Raw genomic sequence first — 22500 nt, 5'->3', positions numbered from 1 at the left:
GTCAGCTTTGACCTTGACTCGGTGTTGTGTTCTCGCTCGTGTCGGTCACTCGTCCTGCAGCAGCGCTCCATCAGATTCTCTGTAAGTTCTTCTGAGTGAAGCGTTTCTTTTGTCAAATAAGTTTTTTATTCAGTGTGAGTGAACCGTTTCTGAAACGTTCTCTAAAACCTCTGTGTGATGGACTGAAATATGAGTGCTAATGTGTCCGGATTGAATCTTGTGTGTGTGTGTGTAACCCTGAGCTCAGTGATTTTCCACCTGTGAGTGTCTGGAGCGTCATGCGCTGCTCCTGCAGGATATTTTAAGATGTTTGTTCCATGAATAGCTTCACGTCTGACCAGAGATCAGAGAGTTTCCTCAGCGCTCTTCATCTCATCCGTCTGTTCACTCGTGTGTTTCAGACTCATCTGGACAAGTCCTGACTTCTCTAAGTGACAGATGGGTTAGGAATAATCACTCTCTGTGTGTGTGTGTGTGTGTGTGTGTGTGTGTAGTTGTTAGTCTTTGTGTTTTGAGGTGAGATTCTGCATAAGGCTTAAGAGACAGTTTAAATGCAATGGTTTCCTCTTACAAACGCATGCAGGAAGACGCGCTGCTTTATTTAGCCTGTGAAGAACACACGAACACACACACACACACACACACACACACTGCAGTGTGACCTCCAGAGACACACACACACACAGTATCAGATGTGACACACACACTGCTGTCCATCTCCTTCATGAAATATGCACAGCCATGTGTTGGGTTACACATCAGCAGATAGGTGTGTGTGTGTGTGTGTGTATGTGTGTGTGTGTTGATTTCCTGCTGGTTTTGTCTAGAACGGTTTTATTTATTGTTGTGTAATGAAGTGCCGCTGCTGCTGTAAAAGCGTCCGTTATGACAGATCTGATCTAGGTTCAAATGAGCAGTGAACCGTACCAGAGTTCACATGAAGCGTACCCCAGACCACCGTTTTTAAGCAGACTCAGGTACGGTTCACGGGTGCGCATCCGAGTACAGAAGACAGCGTTCACATCATCCAAACGAACCGAAGTCTGACGTCAATCGACCCCGGGTGCGCACCAAAAGTGCTAGTGTGAAAGCACCCTGAGTCACACTGATCTGTGTGTGTCTTTGAGATGATTGATATTCGGCAGTTTCAGAAGATGAACCCTAAATCAGAAGCTGTTGATGTTTGTGTTGTCTGACAGGAGCACAAATCAGATGCAAATGAAAGTGTTTAGTGAGCGCAGGACCGGTCTGTCCACTCTTCAGTGTGCACTAGTGAGTGTGTGTCCCTTCAGGCTGTTTCATCTTCCCGTTCTGCTGAGGCCTGCTTTGTGCTAAATTTGATGTTGATGACGTGGATGGGTAAAAAAAGCTCATCTGTGTGTGATGTGATGTCAGGTGTGTGTGTGTGTGTGTGTGTGTGAGAGAGAGAGAGAGATGTCTGGTCTTAGCGCTCATGAATCAGACAAATAGAGTTTGTGTCTCTTAAACAGTAGATCGTGGCGTTAGAAACAGTGATGTCATGAGTTTGACTTGAGCTAAAAATCTCAACAGATCTTAAATCACTAGAGATCATAAACTGAGCCACTTTACAAACCGTCACAGAGAAACACTGAACTACTAGGAGACATGTGACAAATAAAACAATGTGTGAATTGGTTCTGAAAATATTAGATCTCCTCCAACTGGATTGAATCAGTCTCTGAAGCTGAAAACTCTGTGACCATCAGACACTAATTTTCTATGAAATCAGTCACCTCAAATCTGTGTGTCTGACCGTCAGCCGACTGTAGATCGGGGAAGAGAAGTGTTTCAGCCTCCAGCTCAATGCAGCTTTTCATTCACTTCAGATAAAACATGTAACTGTGTGGTGTTTTTCTCCTCTCAGTGTTTGTTGTTTGTGTTGATCTCTACCACTATGTTGTGCGCAGCATAATCATGACAACTATGTGTGTGACTCTGCACTTCTGTGTGTGTGTGTGTGAGACACACCTGTGCTGCAGGTAAGAAGAGCTTAAGTGCGTCAGACCGCAGAGCTCCGTCTGATCTCCTCCCGTCTCTCTCACAGATTACGATGCTCCAGCGAGTGACTCCTGACATGTAAATGGCGTCGAAGGTGCGTGATGCTGTGCTCTGGTACCAGAAGAAGGTGAGTGATCTGAGATCTGTAGATGTTTCCTCACACTGAGTTCATGTTTGTCTGTGTGTGACACTGATGATGATGATGATGATGATGATGTACTGACGAACTGAAGCTGAAGGGTTTATTAGAGTTCAGTTCACTGTAGTTATGGACGAATCCTGTGACTGTTTCAGAACAGATGAAGCTTAGACATTCACAGGTCGTTCTCCTGCAGGGTTGTGCACGCTGTATGTTTAATGAGACTGAACTCGTGAATTATTGAGTCTTTTCCACCGTGTGACTGCAGTCCAGCGCGGCCGTCTTCACCTCCAGCGTTCACATGACACCGCGCTGCAGTTCTTATAGACCCCAGACACAATCAGAGCACCGCATCCATTCACGCTTGTGTTTCATGCATCTCCAGACTCCATCCTGCGCCGGCGCTCCGACCCAGAAAACATTCATCACCATCTCCTCTTTAAACATGTCTGATCACATAATGAACACGCAGAACCAGCTCTGGGTGTGTTTGCACTGACTGGTGACAGATCAGTGCACTTTTCCAGTAAATAGGAGTGAATCTGTCCGTTTCTGTCGATCCAGACTGACACAGTCTCAGGAGAAAGTGTTTGATTGGATGATTTCTGACTGATTTGGATGTGTAACCTGTCTGTGTCTCGTCGTCAGATTGGTGCGTATGACCAGCAGATATGGGAGAAATCAGTGGAACAGCGAGAGATCAAGGTAACGAATCATCGACTCTTGATTAGACTTTCACCTGTTCATACTGCCTCTGCAAGAGTGTGTGTGTGTGTGTGTGTGTGTGTGTGTGTGTGTGTCTGTTAGTGTGTTATTCACTCATTCTTCCTTTAAACTTGTCTCTGTCTCCCTTCACTCGAAGCAGTTTATCAGAGGGGTGAGTACAGTGCTGCTCTCAGCCTGTAGGGGGCACTGCGTGTGGGTTTTTAACAACTGGACGCTTGTATTTGTGTGAGAGCATGTTCAGATTTGACAAGGTCACATCAGTAACACCAGGGTTTACTGTAATCTACTGAGATTTAGCTGAACGTCTTAAACTCCTCACACATGCTTCTGATGATGATGAGGAAATAGAGGATTTGTTGTAGTCATTGGCTGGAGCTCGAGAGGGAATCTGCATTGAGTTTGTTTATTTGTCTTTGACTGGTTGCGCTGTGACTCATGTTTGGCCGAATGTCTTGCGTAACTAGGGTTAGGCGGACGAAAATAAAGACATCAGAAAGTCTGAGTCAAGCTTCATTCTGGCCAGATCCTCTGAATGAGCTGCAGGAGGAAGACGTTCACTCACACTGACCGACTCTGATTCAGCACACATCCTGAAACTAGAAGTGTTAAAGTCATCTGTAATATTCGGAGTACAAATAATAAACGATGCATTAACAGAGGATGTGAGTCACAGGTTGTGCATTTATCTAGGGCTGCAACTAACGATTATTTTGATAATCGATTAATCTGTCGATTATTTTTACGATTAATCGATTAATCGGTTTATGTACTTATATTTTAGTTTTTTCCATTTTTTCCCCAAGTAAATTATTAATAAAGGGTCTTTATCATTCAGCATAGATTTTTAAGAGATTTTAACCATTTTGCATTGTCATATCCTCATCAAAAATATACCTGGAGTTGTTTTATGTTAGTAATCCTTTGTCGAACTCTTCTGCAATCAAAACACTGACCCATACTCTAGCAAAATTCACAAGGAGATTTCAAATATTGTTTTCACCATGGCAGTCCTTAGAGCTCCTAAAGTAGTTTAACATCCCAAACAAAGCTTAAGGAATCTTTGAGAACAAATTTTCACAAAGTATAAGGATAAAACAGAATAAAATTGCAGTGCATTGTATTTTATTATTTACTGGGAAAAAGCTTTATAGCTTATGCTGTGAAATTGTAAACAATCATTCGAAAAAAAGTGCCAATGGCATGAAACCTGAATGGAACTCACAATTTAAAGTAAAATCCATCAGAAGGTTGTCCAGAAAAAAAAAATGGGACACACACAAAAAACCTGCTGTGTGAAAAAGAGCAGTGAATACTTAGAAAAGAAGTGCATTTTACCTCTCTCATTCAGTCATAATTAGGCTGCAAGTCTGAATTATGAACTGGTAAACGACAAACTGATCACATAACATTTTGTAAAGCTTTAAATGTTAACTGTTAAAAAGCAATGTTATCAGCTTTTACGACTAAACATTTGCAAACAACCTTGTACTGGAGAATCTGCACAAATAAAATTCTTATGGGCCGTTCACATATCGCACCTAAAAACGCGTGGAAAACGCTAGTCGCGTCGCTTTCTCCTTCTTTCCAAAGCGCTCGGGCAGAAGCGCCCCTGAGGCGTCTGCCTTTGCTAAGCAACCATGACGTGCTCTCTCCATGACGTGCCCTCTCCATGAAGACCCGGAAATTTCAGCAAAGGATAAATGGATGCGGTGTGGACGCGCCTGGAAAAACGGGCGCATCGCACCGCGTGCGTGTCGCGACCGCGTCGCTTCCATTATGAGAGTGCATACTGCGCGCCTACATAGGAAATAACGAACTTGAGCACGCAAAAGACACGATATATGAACGGCCCTTTAAACAGTTCAGTAGTGCAGAGTTTACAGGTTACTCTTCATTTTAAAGGCTCAAAGTAAAGTACTCCCACTTCCCGCTGAATGCTGCATAGACGCTGTTCGGGAAGCACATGACATAAAACGAGGCCAGCTATTGGCTATTCGCTACTTCACCTGCTGTACTGGCTGAGTAAAACCTCCGGTGGCTCATTACTGCCACACTTTGGTCACCGCAGATTTGAAATATGCACGAAATGAGCCGCTTATGGCAAATAAAATTTATTTAGCGACGAATCGATTACTAAATTAGTTGACAACTATTTTAATAATCGATTTTAATCGATTAAATCGATTCGTTGTTTCAGCTCTACATTTATCGATACTTAACGATAGGCGTGCTCCGATCACGATCGTCTGATCGTTAATGTGCATCTCGTCAGTAAAGCCGGTTCTCTAATCAGGGGTTAATTCCATCAGGTGCGTGATTTCACATAGAGCAGCTGTTTCTACACAGAGCCATTGTTAATAGAGAAGATGCGCCAATAAACGCTGAAAATGAAGTGGATTTGCGCATCTTCTCTATTAACAGCGGCTCTGTGTAGTAACAGCTGCTCTATGTGAAATCACGCACCTGATGGAATTAACCCCTGATTAGAGAACCGGCTTTACTGACGAGATGCACATTAACGATCGGACGATCGTGATCGGAGCCCCCCTACTTAACGATGGTTTGAATGCAGCTCATTTAATCAGCATATTCTCTGAGCGACCCATTTCATGTCAGGACTGACTACAGTTATTATATTTCAGAATCTCAAAGTATTGATGAAATGACTGTTAGTCTGCCATCAGCGGTGTGTGTGTGTGTGTGTGTGTGTGTGTGTGAGCGTGCTGTTTGTGTTCAACTTGGTTCTACATCATAATTTGTTGATTGCGCTGCTTTTAATTATTTGTGGAAATTTAAAAGATTTGTAATAATGTCAGGCCTGAATCGGTTTTAAAGTAATATTTATATAAGTTTCTGCCTTTTATTTGATAGAATAGTTAAAAATTGGAATTAGAGAAGAGAGTTGGGTCACTGGAAGTGTCGTCCACTACAACACAAGTGAGCAGGGATGGACAGGAAGCACATCTGTGTGTTTTTGTTGTTTGCGGCTGGTTCTGATCTTGAGATATTGCTGTCTGTGTGAATATCTGCTGTTTACAGCTGGTTATTAGCAGAAGACGGGCCACGTTACACGGCTCTCTGGTTACATCAGTGCTAGTGCTACAGGAAACTAATGAGGGCATGAAACAGCACTGCACCCTTAATAGACAGCATCACAAACACCATGAGAGGTGTTAGGCTCGTGTTTGTGTGTGAACTGGTATTTCAGAATCAGAATCAGAATCAGAATGAGCTTTATTGCCAGGTATGTTTACACATACGAGGAATTTGTTTTCGTGACGGAAGCTCCGCAGTACAACAGAATGACAGCGACAGAACATAAAACACATAATAAAAGAATAAAAAATACAAATATGTAGACAGTGAATGACAATATACAAATGACAATTGTAGGCAGATATATTACAAAGTGAAGTTATGTATGTACATATATATTGTGTGCAAAATTTAAGTGTATACTAAGTATGTGTGTTAGATAAATAAAGTGTGTGTGTATATAAATATAAAGTGTAGTGTGTTCGCCATTATTGTCAGCTGTTCATAAGATGGATTGCCTGAGGGAAGAAACTGGTCCTGTGTCTGGTCGTTCTGGTGCTCAGTGCTCTGTAGCGTCGACCAGATGACAACAGTTCAAAGAGGGAGTGTGCTGGATGTGAGGGGTCCAGAGTGATTTTGACAGCCCTTTTTCTCACTCTGGATAAGTGAACTTATCTCAGATTTGAACTGGTGACTGGTCTTCATATGAATAAACGAGTTGTAAATCCCTAATAATCTGTTGGTAATGTGACTAAAACAGCAACTTCAGATCCTGCTGAAAGTCTTTATTGCACTCTGGTCATGAATTCACTCATTTATCTACTTAATCTTTTTTAATTAAACTGATATGATAAGTGTGTGTGCGCTGAGATGCATGGTTTGCTCCGTCAGTATGAATGATCTGCTTGCGGTTCCATTACCATAAAATTGTGCCATTTGAAATTGTGAATTGAAAAAAATACCTAATGGAAACAAAAACTCCCATGTTGCAAAAAATAAATTTTTAAGCTTGCATGATGTGGTTTTTAGGCAATTAGAAAAAGGAATATATTGAAAAACTGCGATGGAAAGAGGTCATCTGGTGTACATAAGTCACATGATCATTCTTTAATGTACTATAACCTCCAAGAAAAGCTTTATATAAGGTCATTCTTAAGTATAAAGTGCTTTTCTTACCATGAATGCCTGGAAAACCCTTTATTTTCACTGAACATGTGCATTATGGCTCTGACGCGGCCACTGTATTCAGTGTTTGTTTTTATATCTACTGCGCCACGGCACGTTTCAGAAGCGTCCCATAAGCAGCTGTCTCCTTTGATTAAAATAATGGCTAGTGCGGTGGCTACAATATACAATATATAGTCGCATAATATAAGTAAATGGAAACGATGTCATTTTGCATTCGTTTTTGATTGACATTTATAAAATATCGCTAAAGTTTTATGCAGGTCCGTAATGGAAAATGCACCTGTAAGTCATCCTGTCTGTCTGTCGAGCGTCTCTCTGTCTCTCTGTCTGTCTGTCAAGCGTCTCTCTCTGTCTGATGAGGGTCTCTGATGAGTTTCAGCATCTCTCTGTCTGTCTGCAGGGTCTGAGGAACAAACCGAAGAAGACCGGTCACGTGAAGCCGGACCTGATTGATGTGGATCTGGTCAGAGGTCAGACACACATACCTGTATTAGATGTTTTTGGTGTCTGTGTTCACGTCACATTCAGGTCTGTTTCCCAGGTCAGTCGTGGCTCATAACTCATCTTGTGTTTTATTTGTCAGGCTCTGCGTTTGCTAAAGCGAAGCCGGAGAGCCCGTGGACCTCTCTGACCCGGAAGGGCATTGTTAGAGTGGTTTTCTTCCCATTTTTCTTCCGCTGGTGGATTCAGGTGACGTCGAGAGCCGTGTTCTACCTGCTGCTGTCTCTCTACCTGCTGCAAGGTAAGTGAGCATTTCATCAAACACAATCGCTTGTTTTTCTGCAGACAAATGTCAGACAGAATTATTGTATCATACTGTGATTAGAGTGTGGTTTTGGTCAGGTGTGTTTGTGATGCTCTGATGGTGATTCACATCAACACATCCAGCCGCGAATCACTCCTTCAGTTAGACTGATGCGTATGATTGTTTTTTATGTTGTTCACTGAGGTCACTGTACTTGTTTTTCTTGTCAGAGACATGTGTATATAGAGCTGGGTGGAGTTGAGGTGCTTTTGTTTTTACAGGTTACTAAAGAGAACAGGGAGTGTGTGTAATAATTGTGTAACATCTCTCCTTAAAATAATCCATGTTCGTCATGGCTGAAAGTGAAACTTAAATTTGAGCTTATTTTACTGTCCTAACGATGGACATTTCTTTGATTAGTTGTACTGGATTATGTATGTTTTAAGATAGTTTTTTGGAGGAGGAGTAGCACTCCTCGTGTCATCGTGTGTGTGTGTGTGTGTGTGTGTGTGTGTGTGTTGTGTTGCAGTGCTCGCAGCGGCGTTGTTCTTCAGCGTCTCCAGTCCTCACGACGTCCCCGTCACAGAAGTGTTTGGTGCCATCTGGCTGATGCTGCTGTTAGGAACCGTTCACTGCCAGATCGTCTCCACACACACTCCTAAAGCCAGCAGCGGCGGGAGACGGCGCAGGTCAGACTCTCCTCTTCTGTGTCACTGCTTTCTTCTGAAGTTCAGCCATCTCACTGACAGTGAAACACTACCGATGAAATCGAGGGAAGCGTCAAAACGTTGAGATGATTTCGCTGAATTCATGAAAAAGTCTTTCTCTTAATTTGAAGATCCAAATCAAATTCACACTTGTGACAGACACTAATGTCTTCATTGTAAGGCGATTGTCAGCATCATAAAAATAAATGGCATTACAAGCACAAATGATCAGTCGTATTCCAGAAGCATGAATGAAAATTAATTTTCTGTAGGATATAAAATCCATAGGATTTTGATTAACAAGCCCGAATGTAAATGAATCATTTTAGAGTTCGGTTGAATCATCTCTGCTGAATCGGCGTCTCTTTCAGGCCTTTCGCTTCGCTTGACTCTGGGAATCAAAGATTCTAAGATTTCTAAGTTTTCTGCACTTTGCTGTCTCTCGCTAAAGGAAGTTGAGGAAAGCGGCTCATTTGGACATTCATAGAGAAGGCGACGGCTCTAGCACTACTGATAACACGCAGGAGGGATCTCCGCAGGGCTCGCTGTCCGCCGGCTCACACGGCCTCGTCACTTTCTTCAGAGATTTCTGGCATGGTATCTTTAAAGCGGGGTGTGTATTTCTCTCTTTCTCTCATCTCCTCTTACAATCTTCTTGGGTACAACATCTCTTCCTGAAACCACATCTCTTCGTGCTCCAGTGCAGTTTTAAGTCTCTCAATGAGGTTCATCACTAGACAAAGGGATTTTGTAGCTATTTTATTCCATCTGCTCCATGTTTGCACTTCTCATCATTATTCCCCAGAAGCACAGTGCTTACTGTCTCCAGAAACGGTTCACAAGCTCCCATCAGTGTTTGCTGTGGAGGACTAGAGCTGCGCTTCCACACATCACTTGATCAAACACACAGCCTTTAGTAGAACCTGCTCTTTTCCTCACTGTCCCATCAGGTCTAAGAAGTCCAAGCTGTCCATCGATAAGTCTACAGAGACGGACAATGGATACGTGTCTCTGGACGGCCGCATCACCAGCAAAAGCAGCGAGGAGGGTTTACAGCTGCACGAGCCTCACTGCGACCTGCTGCGCTCCGAGACACACTGGAGCCTCCAGCACACCCCAAACCAGCGGATCCTGCCGCCCACGGGGAAGGTACACACACACACACACACACACACACTCACACACACACACACACACACACGCACGCACACACACACACACACACACACACACACGCACACGCACGCACACACACACGCACTCACACACATGTCTGGTCAGCTATCCTTGTGGGGACTCTCCATAGGTGTAATGGTTTTTATACTGTACAGACCGTATTTTCTATCGCCCTACACCAACCCTAACCCTAACCCTCACAGGAAACCTTCTGCATTTTTAGATTTTCAAGAAACTTCATTCTGTGTAATTTATTAGCTTGTTTACCCCTCAATTTAGGTCCCCACCGTGACACGAGTCCCCATGAGTCTGTGTGTATTCAGGTTTAAGTCCCCACCAGAATAGAAATACAAGTACACACACACACACACACACACACACGCACTCACACACACCCACGCAAGCGCACACACACACACACACTCGCGCACTTATTTATGAAGCACTATACACCTGCACCTGCAGACCAAAGTGCTGTACAATCAACATACAGGTACATACATTAAATAAAACATCAAATCCAAATAAAAAAACCGATACTAACCCTAATTCTTGAAAGGTAATGACAAGTAATTATTTTTAACCCCAGCTTTGAAAATATTTTTGTACGTAATCTCTCTAATCTCAGATGTTAGGCTATTCCAAAGCCTTGGACCTGCAACAGCAAAGTCCTGATCCTCTCTCAGCTTAAAATGAGTCGGGACAGTAAGAAAATAATCTTAAAGACCTAGATGACTGTCTAAAAAAATCAAGAGACCTAATCTAGCAAATACAACTGTTAACCACAGCATTAACCTGCTTGTCAAATTACAAATCTGGATCGAACACAACTCCTAAATTCTAGGGGTGGTTAATCTGTCTGATTTCCCGATTCGATTCGATTACGATTATTGAAGTCCCGATTCGATTACAGTCGATTTTCGATTATTAACGATTCTCGATTAACGATTATTGATTTTCCATTTCACAACAGTAAGTAGTAAACAAACTGTGTAAATCATTACTAATAAATGGTAGAAACAAACCGAATGCATGTAGCGGTTGGGATTTTCAGTTTACTACATGCAGCAGGCACTCTGATTCCATGTATGGGGCACATATATATTATTCATATGACACACAAACACAAGTAGACAAGACCATTTTAGTTCAAAATCTATGCCCCGTGTCACATCGCCTCTGCTTCTGCTATGAGCAGCGCGGCCAGATCTGCCTCGCGCACGTGCTGAGTGTGCACAGCTCGGACTACTGTCAGGGTCATTGCGACTCCCCACCTTGCCTCCTCACATACCCAGAGGCATTGGACAAAGTTTCCACTACAATACTGTCACCGCGATTGCGGAGAGGTGCGGTCAGAAGACAAATATACATGTCTAGCGCGGAAAAAATCTCCCGCTTCGTCCCCGCAACACTAACACGCCTGCTAATTTCGCAATGAACACTCCGACCCCTGCAAACATTGTTCACACCTCTGACATTTGGCAAAGGACCATTTACATTGGGCAAAGGATTCACCGTTTGTGCTTGGTGTACTTTCACTTTCAATATCACCGTCATCTTCTGGATACAGATATTCCCCTTCAGAATCAGTGTCCGCGAATAGAAGTCCCAACACTTCATTGCGGGTTTATTGAAGCCTTATTGATGCCATTAGATAATAATAAAAATAATAATGATAATAATAATAATCTAATGCCAATACTCGCTGACGTTGACAACATTGGTCAGATAAAATGGCTCACTCTCACAGTAGCTCCGCTTTTTTTTTCGCACTGATTCAATGCGCTCTCGAAGATTTTGTTAAGGAGCATTACGTTTTTTTGAGTCAGAGATTAAGTATTACATGTCTGCTATCTGGTGCAGGGGAGGTCGCGTGAAATTTGACACCCTATTTGACAAAATCGGCCGTTTTATTCCGTGCCGCATCTTGTCGCGTAAACTCGACCATGGTGCCAAGAGGGTTAGAGCTCCTGCCATGAAAACCAAAATAAATCCACACGCTTGCTTTGAGCCCAGATGGAGCTGGGTGGTTCGGTTGGTTGCTCGCTCCTGGTTTTTCCATTTTACACACCTGTTCTGGCTGCTTGCTAACTGGAACTGGGCGCGTTCGTGACGTTCAACTCCCGGTATAATTTTTTTTTACAAAATAAAATAATGCAAAAAAAAAAAAAAAAAATCGATTTTTGAAAATTTAATAATCGATTCATACTCGTCCATAACATACTCGCGATTAATCAATAATCGATTTTTTTCACCACCCCTACTAAATTCCTTATGTGGTCTTGACAGTAGGCTGACCAAGGACCTAAAGAAGTGGCGATGTCTGAGCATCCTCTAGTGGGGCAAAAAATAAAAAAATATCTGTTTCACTTTGGTTTAACTCTGTGATCCTCAAATCTGGCTCACGAGATCTGGCTCACTATTTCCTGAAGAGTTTAGCTCCAACCCTAATCAAACACACCTTCCTGTGATTTTCTAAAGATCCTGAAGACACTGATTAGAAAACTCTGTGTTTGATTAGTGGATCTCACGAGCCAGACGTAAGGACCACTGGTTTAATCGAATTGTGGGCAATTTCACCTCTTCCAGACATGCCAAAAGTAAATTTGAGCCACAATTCTCTATATATTTCAAAGGGTGAAAGTTGTGTATCTTTAGCATTCAAATGGTAAGACAAACTATTTCTTTAAAAATCGAGCCTAGAGTCAGCATGTAAAAGGAAAACAATACAGGGCCAATAACAGAACCCTGAGGAACCCCACACGTAATATAGAGGCTGTAGATGAAACAGTCACCATACTTCACTGAAAACACCCTATCCACACACACAGAAACACACACACACACGTGGGGAAGCATGACTGACATGTGTTCTGTGTGTGTCAGTGTCTGTCCGAGGCTGCTGTTCCTCGTGGGGGGGAGAACATGTCGGGTGAAGCGTCCAGTGAAGAAGACCCAGAGAACTACAGCACGCTCCGCAGGGGACTGGAGCGCAAGAACAGTGACTGCACGCTGCGCAACAGGAAAAACACACCCCTACAAGAAGCATTACACTGCTGAGGTAACACACACACACACACACACTCCATTCTTTCTCTCTCTCACACACACACACACTCACTCTCTCTCTCTTTCTCTCTCTCTCTCTCTCTCTCTCTCTCACACACACACACTCCACTCTCTCTCTCTCTCACACACACACACACACACACTCCTCTCTCTCTCTCACACACACACACTCCACCTCTCTCTACACACACCACACACACTCTCTCTCTCTCTCTCTCTCTCTCACACACACACAACACCACTCCACTCTCTCTCTCTCTCTCTCTCTCTCTCTCACACACACACACACACACACTCTCTCTCTCTCTCTCTCTCTCTTCTCTCTCTCACACACACACACACTCTCTCTCTCTCTCTCTCTCTCTCTCACACACACACACACACACACTCTCTCTCTCTCTCTCTCTCTCTCTCACCACACACCACACACCACACACACACACACACTCTCTCTCTCTCTCTCTCTCTCTCTCTCACACACACACACACACACACCACACACACTCTCTCTCTCTCTCTCTCACACACACACACACTCTCTCTCTCTCTCTCTCTCACACACACACACACACTCACTCTCTCTCCTCTCACACACACACACACACACTCTCTCTCTCTCTCTCTCTCTCTCACACACACACACACACACACACACTCTCTCTCTCTCTCTCTCTCACACACACCACACACACACCACGACCAGTCTCTTCTGCAGGGAGCTCAAACACCGCTCCTTCATGTGTTATGGTCTGGTATCAGGAGACGCTGAAGTCGGGCACCAGTTGCAGCTCGCGGTGCTCCAGCTCGAGGACGCAGGGACTCTGAGAGCGCACGACACGAGTCTGAGACAGAGGATGTTCTGTGGGAGGGACTTCCTGCACTGCGCCGATTGCCGCTCCTCCTGCTCCAGCGAAACAGACGCCGACGGATCCGCCATCTGCTCTGCCTCCAAGAAAGAGTTCAGAGACGACCCGTTCCATCAGGGTGTGTCACCGATCCGGTCAGGTGATCTCACGACGGCTGCGGTCAGCTCTTCTACAGTAATCTGATCAAGATTTTGGCCATTGGATTGGATCACATCTTGAAACTGGGTTGTTTAAGAGGAAAAGGGGGATTCTGAATTCAGATTAGATCACAAAATCCAGTCTTGGTTTTGATCTGGATTAAATCCTCAGTTTGGTGTTGCTCAAACCAGTTAGTAAGATCCGGTTACTTTTGATCCCCACAAAAAAAATGGGATTATTCTGATTATTCCCAGCAGAAGGGATGCGTTTCAGGAACAAAAATGTAATAAAACTTTAAAACTGGGTCCAAAATTTACAACATTTTGTAACGTGTAATATATCATTTAATCCCCAAATAGCTCTCAATATCAAACAAAAATATTATATTTCATTAAAATATTTTGCTTTGAAAATGGCACAAAAGTCAGATGGGTCACCTGATCCTGGATAACAGAACATGAGATCTCCAAATCCAGATCATTCTGATCCAGATGATACTTTTTGAACTACTGGGCCCTGGTGTTTTGTTGCTGTAAGCATGTAAATGATGTGTGTGTGTGTGTGTGTGTGTGTGTGTGTGTCTCTGCTGGAGAAGGGTCACCTGCCGTGGCTGCACAGCTCTAATCCAGGCCTGGAGCGCGTCAGTGCCATCGTGTGGGAAGGAAACGAATGCAAGAAAGCAGACATGTCTGTGCTGGAAATCAGCGGCATGATAATGAACAGGGTGAGTGTGAAGCAGAGGAAGCAAGGCAGTGAACTGATAAACACTGAGCGTCTGCTGACCACATGATCTCGTCCACAGGTCAATCTCTACACTCCAGGGATCGGCTATCAGATCTTGGGGAATCTGGTGTCTGTGACGCTGGGTTTGACTCCGTTTGCGTTCAGACTGTTCCAGCACAAAGATCCGGAGCAGCTGGTGTCTCTGTCGGCCGGTGAGCTGCTGTCTGTGGCCTTCGGCTCGTCTGATGACGCTCTGGTGATGACGATGGTGAGCGTGAGCTTCGTGGTGCGCGTCTGTCTCATCTGGCTCTTCTTCTTCTTGCTCAGCGTGGCTGAGAGGACGTACAGACAGGTGAGTGAGGCGTCAGCTTCCACACATCGAGCCCAGAGCTTCCTGTGCAGCGTCTCAGCATCTGCCTGATCCTGGTCTTTCAGCGGCTGCTGTTTGCGAAGCTGTTTGGTCACCTGACGTCGGCGCGGAGGGCCAGAAAATCAGAAGTGCCTCATTTCCGTCTGAAGAAGGTGCAGAACATTAAGATGTGGCTGTCGCTGCGCTCTTACCTGAAGGTACGGAGCTGATGGAGCTGTCCGTTCAGTCCTGGATGAGAGCGACACTCGTGTCCCTAACGCTGAGATGATTTCCCATCTGTGTCTGTGTGCAGCGTCGAGGTCCGCAGCGCTCGGTGGATGTGATCGTCTCCTCTGCGTTCCTGCTCACGCTCTCGGTGGTCTTCATCTGCTGCGCTCAGGTCAGTCTGGTGTGTGTCTGCTGACCGGTGTGTGTGACTCGCTGCTGATGGCCGTGTTTCTCCTGCAGCTGCTTCACGTGCACGAGACGTTCCTGGAGTTTCACTATAACTGGGAGCTGGTGATCTGGAGCGGCTCGCTGTCGCTGTACCTGCTCCGCTTCGTCACGCTGGGCTCCGAAACCAGCAAGAAATACAGCAACACCTCCATCTTACTCACAGAGCAGGTCCCCACACACACATCACACACACACACACACACACACACACACACACACACACACACACACTTGATACACAATCCACCCAGAGGCTCATCTGATGTGTTTCTGTTTCAGATTAACTTGTACTTGAAAATGGAAAAGAAACCGAATAAGAAAGAAGAACTTACTCTGGTCAACAACGTCCTTAAACTGGCCACCAAATTACTGAAGGTATCAGAACACACACACACACACACACACACACATACACACACTCTCTCTCACACACACACTCACTCTCTCTCTCTCTCTCTCTCTCACACTCTCACTCTCTCTCTCTCTCTCTCTCTCTCTCTCTCTCTCTCACACACACTCACACACACACACTCTCTCTCTCTCTCTCTCACACACACACACACTCTGACCGTGTCTCTGTCCCGCAGGAGCTGGACGCTCCGTTCCGTCTCTACGGTCTGACCATGAATCCTCTGCTGTATAACATCACTCAGGTGGTGATTCTGTCGGCCGGTGTCGGGGGTCATCAGTGACCTGCTGGGCTTCAACCTGAAGGTCAGAGCCGCTCGCAGTGGATTGTGGGTCTCTTATGTTGTTGACGGTGTGTTCACAGTTTGTGTGTTTGCTTCACAGCTGTGGAAGATCAAATCCTGAGTTCATCTTCATCTCAAACACATGGTGGCGCTGTTTCCCCTCGACGGGCTCCTGACGGTGAACTCTTGACCCGGTGTGCGGTCATATCAGAGTGCTTGTGCAATTCAGCTATTTATTTGACCCTTTCAGTGTTTGTTTTTTATTCTGAAGTATTTGTTTTAGTTGTTACGATTGTTTTAAGTATTATTTTAGCTCCTGATGTGACGTTCTCATAGGAAAGATGATCAGTGCAGTCTGATCTGAGTTACTGAAACCAACAGAAAAGGCCCATCATGACACACACACACACACACACACACACACACACAACTGAAACTGAGTTTCATCTGATGGGCTGCAGTTTTTCAGCTTTGTTTTTTATTTTCAGCAATAAGTGTCAGTGAGTTCAGATGAACATTGATTCAGGAGCTTCCCGTGTCGTCTGTGACCAACACACACTCGGTCAGTCTGTAAACACGTGTGTGTGTGTGTGTGTGTGTGTGTGTGTCAGCTATGAAAGCTTCGAAATGTGCACTTTAAAGCAGAAAATGTTACAGAGTCAATGGTTCAGTCCTTCTTGTGTCTTGTACGTGACACGAGACCGACGGCGTAACGACCAAAGTGTTTTTCTTTTTCCTTCGTATTCTTTTTTTGCTGGAGATGAATGTATTCGACTCTCTGTAAAGGAGACTGACAGTTACCTTTTGTTGTTGTGATGCTGTTTTAAGTTTGATTCATATAGATTCATATTTCTGTTCATGGAGGGAAAATGTTCTGTTATAAAGAAACACTATTTAAAGAAATGGAGAAACTGAACGGTCTTGTTCACTTCAGAGAGAATCTTGTGTTTCTGGATGTTTCTCAGATGAAGGTACGGCCAGCTTCACCAGAATCTTGTGCTGGTCAAACTTATATTTCAACACACTGTACAAAATAAATCTCATGAAAAGTGTTTGCAGCACTAACTTCTTGACCTTATCAGGTGCATCAGCCCTTTGACCTATGACCTTTGACCTAACCAGGTGTGTGCAGTGATCCGGATGAACGGCTAGTGCACTAAAATACAGTATTGTTCAAAATAATAGCAGTACAATGTGACTAACCAGAATAATCAAGGTTTTTCGTATATTTTTTTTATTGCTACGTGGCAAACAAGTTACCAGTAGGTTCAGTAGATTCTCAGAAAACAAATGAGACCCAGCATTCATGATATGCACGCTCTTAAGGCTGTGCAATTGGGCAATTAGTTGAATTAGTTGAAAGGGGTGTGTTCAAAAAAATAGCAGTGTGGCATTCAATCACTGAGGTCATCAATTTTGTGAAGAAACAGGTGTGAATCAAGTGGCCCCTATTTAAGGATGAAGCCAACACTTGTTGAACATGCATTTGAAAGCTGAGGAAAATGGGTCGTTCAAGACATTGTTCAGAAGAACAGCGTACTTGGATTAAAAAGTTGATTAGAGAGGGGAAAACCTATAAAGAGGAGCAAAAAATGATAGGCTGTTCAGCTAAAATGATCTCCAATGCCTTAAAATGGAGAGCAAAACCAGAGAGACGTGGAAGAAAACGGAAGACAACCATCAAAATGGATAGAAGAATAACCAGAATGGCAAAGGCTCAGCCAATGATCACCTCCAGGATGATCAAAGACAGTCTGGAGTTACCTGTAAGTACTGTGACAGTTAGAAGACGTCTGTGTGAAGCTAATCTATTTTCAAGAATCCCCCGCAAAGTCCCTCTGTTAAAAAAAGGCATGTGCAGAAGAGGTTACAATTTGCCAAAGAACACATCAACTGGCCTAAAGAGAAATGGAGGAACATTTTGTGGACTGATGAGAGTAAAATTGTTCTTTTTGGGTCCAAGGGCCACAGGCAGTTTGTGAGACGACCCCCAAACTCTGAATTCAAGCCACAGTACACAGTGAAGACAGTGAAGCATGGAGGTGCAAGCATCATGATATGGGCATGTTTCTCCTACTATGGTGTTGGGCCTATTTATCGCATACCAGGGATCATGGATCAGTTTGCATATGTTAAAATACTTGAAGAGGTCATGTTGCCCTATGCTGAAGAGGACATGCCCTTGAAATGGTTGTTTCAACAAGACAATGACCCAAAACACACTAGTAAACGGGCAAAGTCTTGGTTCCAAACCAACAAAATTAATGTTATGGAGTGGCCAGCCCAATCTCCAGACCTTAATCCAATTGAGAACTTGTGGGGTGATATCAAAAATGCTGTTTCTGAAGCAAAACCAAGAAATGTGAATGAATTGTGGAATGTTGTTAAAGAATCATGGAGTGGAATAACAGCTGAGAGGTGCCACAAGTTGGTTGACTCCATGCCACACAGATCTCAAGCAGTTTTAAAAAACTGTGGTCATACAACTAAATATTAGTTTAGTGATTCACAGGATTGCTAAATCCCAGAAAAAAAAAAGTTTGTACAAAATAGTTTTGAGTTTGTACAGTCAAAGGTAGACACTGCTATTTTTTTGAACACACCCCTTTCAACTAATTGCCCAATTGCACAGCCTTAAGAGCGTGCATATCATGAATGCTGGGTCTTGTTTGTTTTCTGAGAATCTACTGAACCTACTGGTAACTTGTTTGCCACGTAGCAATAAAAAATATACTAAAAACCTTGATTATTCTGGTTAGTCACATTGTACTGCTATTATTTTGAACAATACTGTAACTGATGTCAAATAATTTGAGTTAACTCCCCCCCCCAATTTTAACCACATCCCAATCCGGTTTACTGCAGTAGTCCTGCTGTGTGTAATCAGGAACTAATGTTTTAGATCTAGAATGTCACTAAGCATCGGTTCTAACATCCATGTAGATCACGTGTTGTGCTTGAATGAGACGCTGTTCACGATCTCTCACACATGAATCTGGGATAAATCCGTCTGATTGGTGACCAGCGGTCAGCAGCGGCTGGACTGACCGGAGACCAGTCTCTTCTGAAGGACCGTCTCAGTCCAAGCACAGATCTTAGGGACCTAAACCTCACACATCTCCTAAAAAATCTCATACTAAATGAGGACAAACTTATTTAATCACCAGCAAAATATCGTTTTACTTAACATTAGAATTAAAATAAAAATAGTTATCTGGTTAGTAAAATATTTGAAGGCAGAATCATTATTCAACACATAATTGTAAAAATCATTACAAAATAACAAAAAAAAAATCATGCTGCAATTAACAATTAGCTTTATACACTTTCTAATGATTTCAGATCCAATTGTTCTCCTAAAGTCTCAAAATTGCATTGATAATGAACTTTTTAAATAGTTCAAATTGTTAATGGATTTTGTGCATTAGATGTGCACCGCTGCTGAAAGAGTCCTCTATCATCTTGAAAACACAACTTTGCACAATTAACCCTCGGCTACCGACGTCACAGCACTTATATTTCATTGCTCTTTTGTTGCTTCTACTGTCCTCATTTGTATAAAACCATCTGCTAAATGACAATCTTAATGTAATCCAATTCTGCTCAAAGCAACTTCACATAAATGTAAAAGCGCTCGGTCATGATTCGGTGCACTAGTACAGCGGAGAAGTGTGTTCGTCTGCTTTCTGAACACTCACGGTCGAGAAACAAACTCCCTTCGTTCTAAAGCTCTGCTGGTGCATCGTCAGCGGCATGTGGACAGGTCAAAGGTCACGCCGCGCTCTCGCTCTCCCGGCTGACGTCGGAGCTGGAACGCTGCCGGCGGAAGTCGATGAAGATTCCCTCGGTGTCTGAGTCCAGAGACTCCAGGATCTGGTCCACGATGGTCTCGGAGCAGACGGGAGGAGACGGATCCTCACAGACGTCTGGCTCTTCTGCGCAGGACGTCATCTGACACACGGAGTGACGTCTGACCGCGGCGCTGCTCTCGGGGTCGTGCTCCTCCAGCGGCGTCAGCACAGGGATGTTGTAGCTCTTGGAGCGCACCACCAGGTTCTTGGCGTGCGAGTCGCTGGAGCGCGGCCATCGGCGCAGGAGACGCTTCTCTGAGAACAGTAAAGGAAGGACGGGTCAGAGAGAGAGCGGTGACCGCTGCCAGAGCTTCACTGAGACGCTGCTCACCCAGAACACACGAGCTCTGAGCCACCGAGCCATCGCCGCAGAACAGGCCACGCGTCCCCAGATACGGACACACCACCTTCTGCACCAGAGACTCCAGCTTCAGGTAATCACTGCTCACACCTTTAGACTCGTGAACCCCCTGCGACACACACACACATCAACATCATCCTGCGACACACACACCACTCCATTCTCAATCAGCAGTCTTCAGTAACACAGATATATTTGTAGAAATATTTGTAGAGTCACAGTTATACATTTCTCTTATGAAAAATCATTAGGATATTAAGTAAAGATCATGTTCCATGGAGATGTTTAGTAAATGTCCTACTGTAAATATATCAAAACTTCAGTAATATGCATTGCTAAGAACATTTTTTTTAACAACTTTAAAGATGATTTTCTCAATATTTAGAGTTTTGTGCTCCCTCAGATTCCAGATTTATAATAGTTGTATCTCAGACAGATATCGTCCTGTAGCGTTGGGCTGATGACATCACGATGTTGAGCTGACATCCTGTTCTGAAAGAAAATGACTTCTATACGAATGACAATGAAATAATGAAATAAATAAATAAAATATTGATATAGCCAGTAATTCTAGTCTGAAATGTGTGTTCTGTGCAGGATCTGGGTTTTTGCAGGACCCATGTCAACCGCTAGCTGGCAATATTACACACTGCACCTTTAATGACCTAAATAACGAAAGGAGCGTCAGAAACCCAGCAAGCAGCTGTGATTAAGATCGAATATCACCAACAATCACATCTGACAGATCACGGTGACTTGAGACGGAAAACTAAACAAAACAAAACCATGATGAGCCCTTTAAAGACTTTCCTTGAGACACACAGGAAATAAAACCACAAACAAAGCTGAAACACACACACACACACACCTTGTGAAGAATCAGGAGGGTGTAGATATATTTCAGTCTGAAGGTCAGAGATGATGCAAGCACAGAAAACCACACATCTCACAAACACTCACAATTCAACACACGTTTACTTGGAAATACATGTACACTAAAACACACACGCATGTGACTTGTGTGAAGTCATCGTGTGAGTTTCAGATGCACTACACAGAAACACTGACAGTTTCAGCTCTGCATCGACTCAGGAAATCAGGAGCGTTACAAAGTTTCTGATGTTTGTTTACACGAGCACCTCAAAGGTTGCTGGGAAACAGCTGCACACACACACACACACACACACCTGCAGGACGAGCAGCATCTGAATGATGGAGGGCGGCACACGAGCGCGCGGTCGAGTCAGAGCATCGTCCAGCTTTATGTTGAGAGTGATGATGTTCCTGAAGTGCAGCAGAGCCAGCTGACGGACAGACGGCTCCTTCCCCTGAACACACACACACACACACACATAAATACACCACCAGCTCATCCTTTACACACTCAAATAAATCTGCTCTATCAGCAAAATAATAGTACTGGAGTGTTTGGTGAAGTACCTGGACGGGGTAGAAGATGGCCTGCAGCATGGACAGAACATCACAGAAGAAGAAGTCCCACGTTTCTGCCAGAGAGTCCAGCAGCTTCTGACCTGCACACACACACACACACACACAGAGAGAGAGAGAGAGAGAGAGAGAGAGAGAGAGAGAGAGAGAGAGAGAGAGAGAGAGAGAGAGCAGAACTGAAAACAAACTAATAAAAAACACACACAAAAAAAACTACAAACACAAAGTTGGCAAAACAGCAGCGGATTCAAACACATGGAGTCACATCAGTGAAGAGAGAAGATCCCGCAGCATCACAGACACATGATGAGGACGTTCAGAAGCGAGACAAGTGGACGATTCTTCTGAAGATCACATCCACAAACACACATGAACCATCAGAAATGGTTCAGACAGTATCTTACCTTCATAAAAGCGAATCTTATCTCTCAGAATCACCATTCCCTTCGTCAGCAGCTGATTCTGCAACACAATCACAATCAGACTTAGTTCATAGCTGCTTCATTTAGGATTGATTATTGATCCGAGACGCAACTGATCACCTGCAGATATTCTGTGAAGAAGGAGCCCAACTCAGTCTTCAGGAGCTGCCTAGAGACAGAGAGAGACAGAGATGTTTGATGTTTACATTTAATCATTTAGCAGACGCTTTTATCCAAAGCTACTTACAAATGAGAACAATAGAAGCAGTCAGGTCAACGAGAGAACAACAACAGTACACAAGTGCCATGACAAGTCCCAGACCAGTACTGAACACAGAACCAGGGTGGGGGTTTTTTAAATATGAAAGACAAGGAAAAGTGCTGGTGT

General features: G+C 43.9%; 1 protein-coding gene and 1 pseudogene across 1 annotated transcript; one reads left to right on the top strand and one right to left on the bottom strand.

Annotated features, from left to right (window-relative positions):
- Nucleotides 1-17081, top strand: part of LOC127980683 (protein PHTF2-like) — a 19751-nt pseudogene extending 2670 nt beyond the window's left edge.
- A 1735-nt stretch (nucleotides 17082-18816) lies between these two features.
- LOC127980562 (proline-rich protein 5-like) lies at nucleotides 18817-22343 on the bottom strand. Its single transcript, XM_052585454.1, has 6 exons — nucleotides 22233-22343; nucleotides 22095-22152; nucleotides 21682-21773; nucleotides 21429-21569; nucleotides 20212-20350; nucleotides 18817-20135 (listed from the first exon to the last, which is right to left on the bottom strand). Exons 1-6 carry the CDS (start codon nucleotides 22326-22328, stop codon nucleotides 19801-19803), a joined length of 861 nt encoding a protein of 286 aa, XP_052441414.1. The 5' UTR covers nucleotides 22329-22343; the 3' UTR covers nucleotides 18817-19800.
- Nucleotides 22344-22500: the final 157 nt, after the last annotated feature.

Source organism: Carassius gibelio, chromosome A4, assembly GCF_023724105.1.
Source record: "Carassius gibelio isolate Cgi1373 ecotype wild population from Czech Republic chromosome A4, carGib1.2-hapl.c, whole genome shotgun sequence".
NCBI classification, from domain to species: Eukaryota; Metazoa; Chordata; class Actinopteri; order Cypriniformes; family Cyprinidae; genus Carassius; species Carassius gibelio.
This window is presented reverse-complemented; position numbering and strand designations above follow the sequence as displayed.

Bases quoted from the DNA above. Each gene is read 5' to 3' on its own strand.
- LOC127980562 (XM_052585454.1), bottom strand. From the start codon at position 22,328: ATGATTAAATGTAAACATCAAACATCTCTGTCTCTCTCTGTCTCTAGG. The intron at 22,153-22,232 runs GTGATCAGTTGC...ATTGTGTTGCAG, and splicing joins TCTTCACAGAATATCTGCAG to AATCAGCTGCTGACGAAGGG. The intron at 20,351-21,428 runs GTGTGTGTGTGT...TGTGTGTCGCAG, and splicing joins AGATGCTGCTCGTCCTGCAG to GGGGTTCACGAGTCTAAAGG.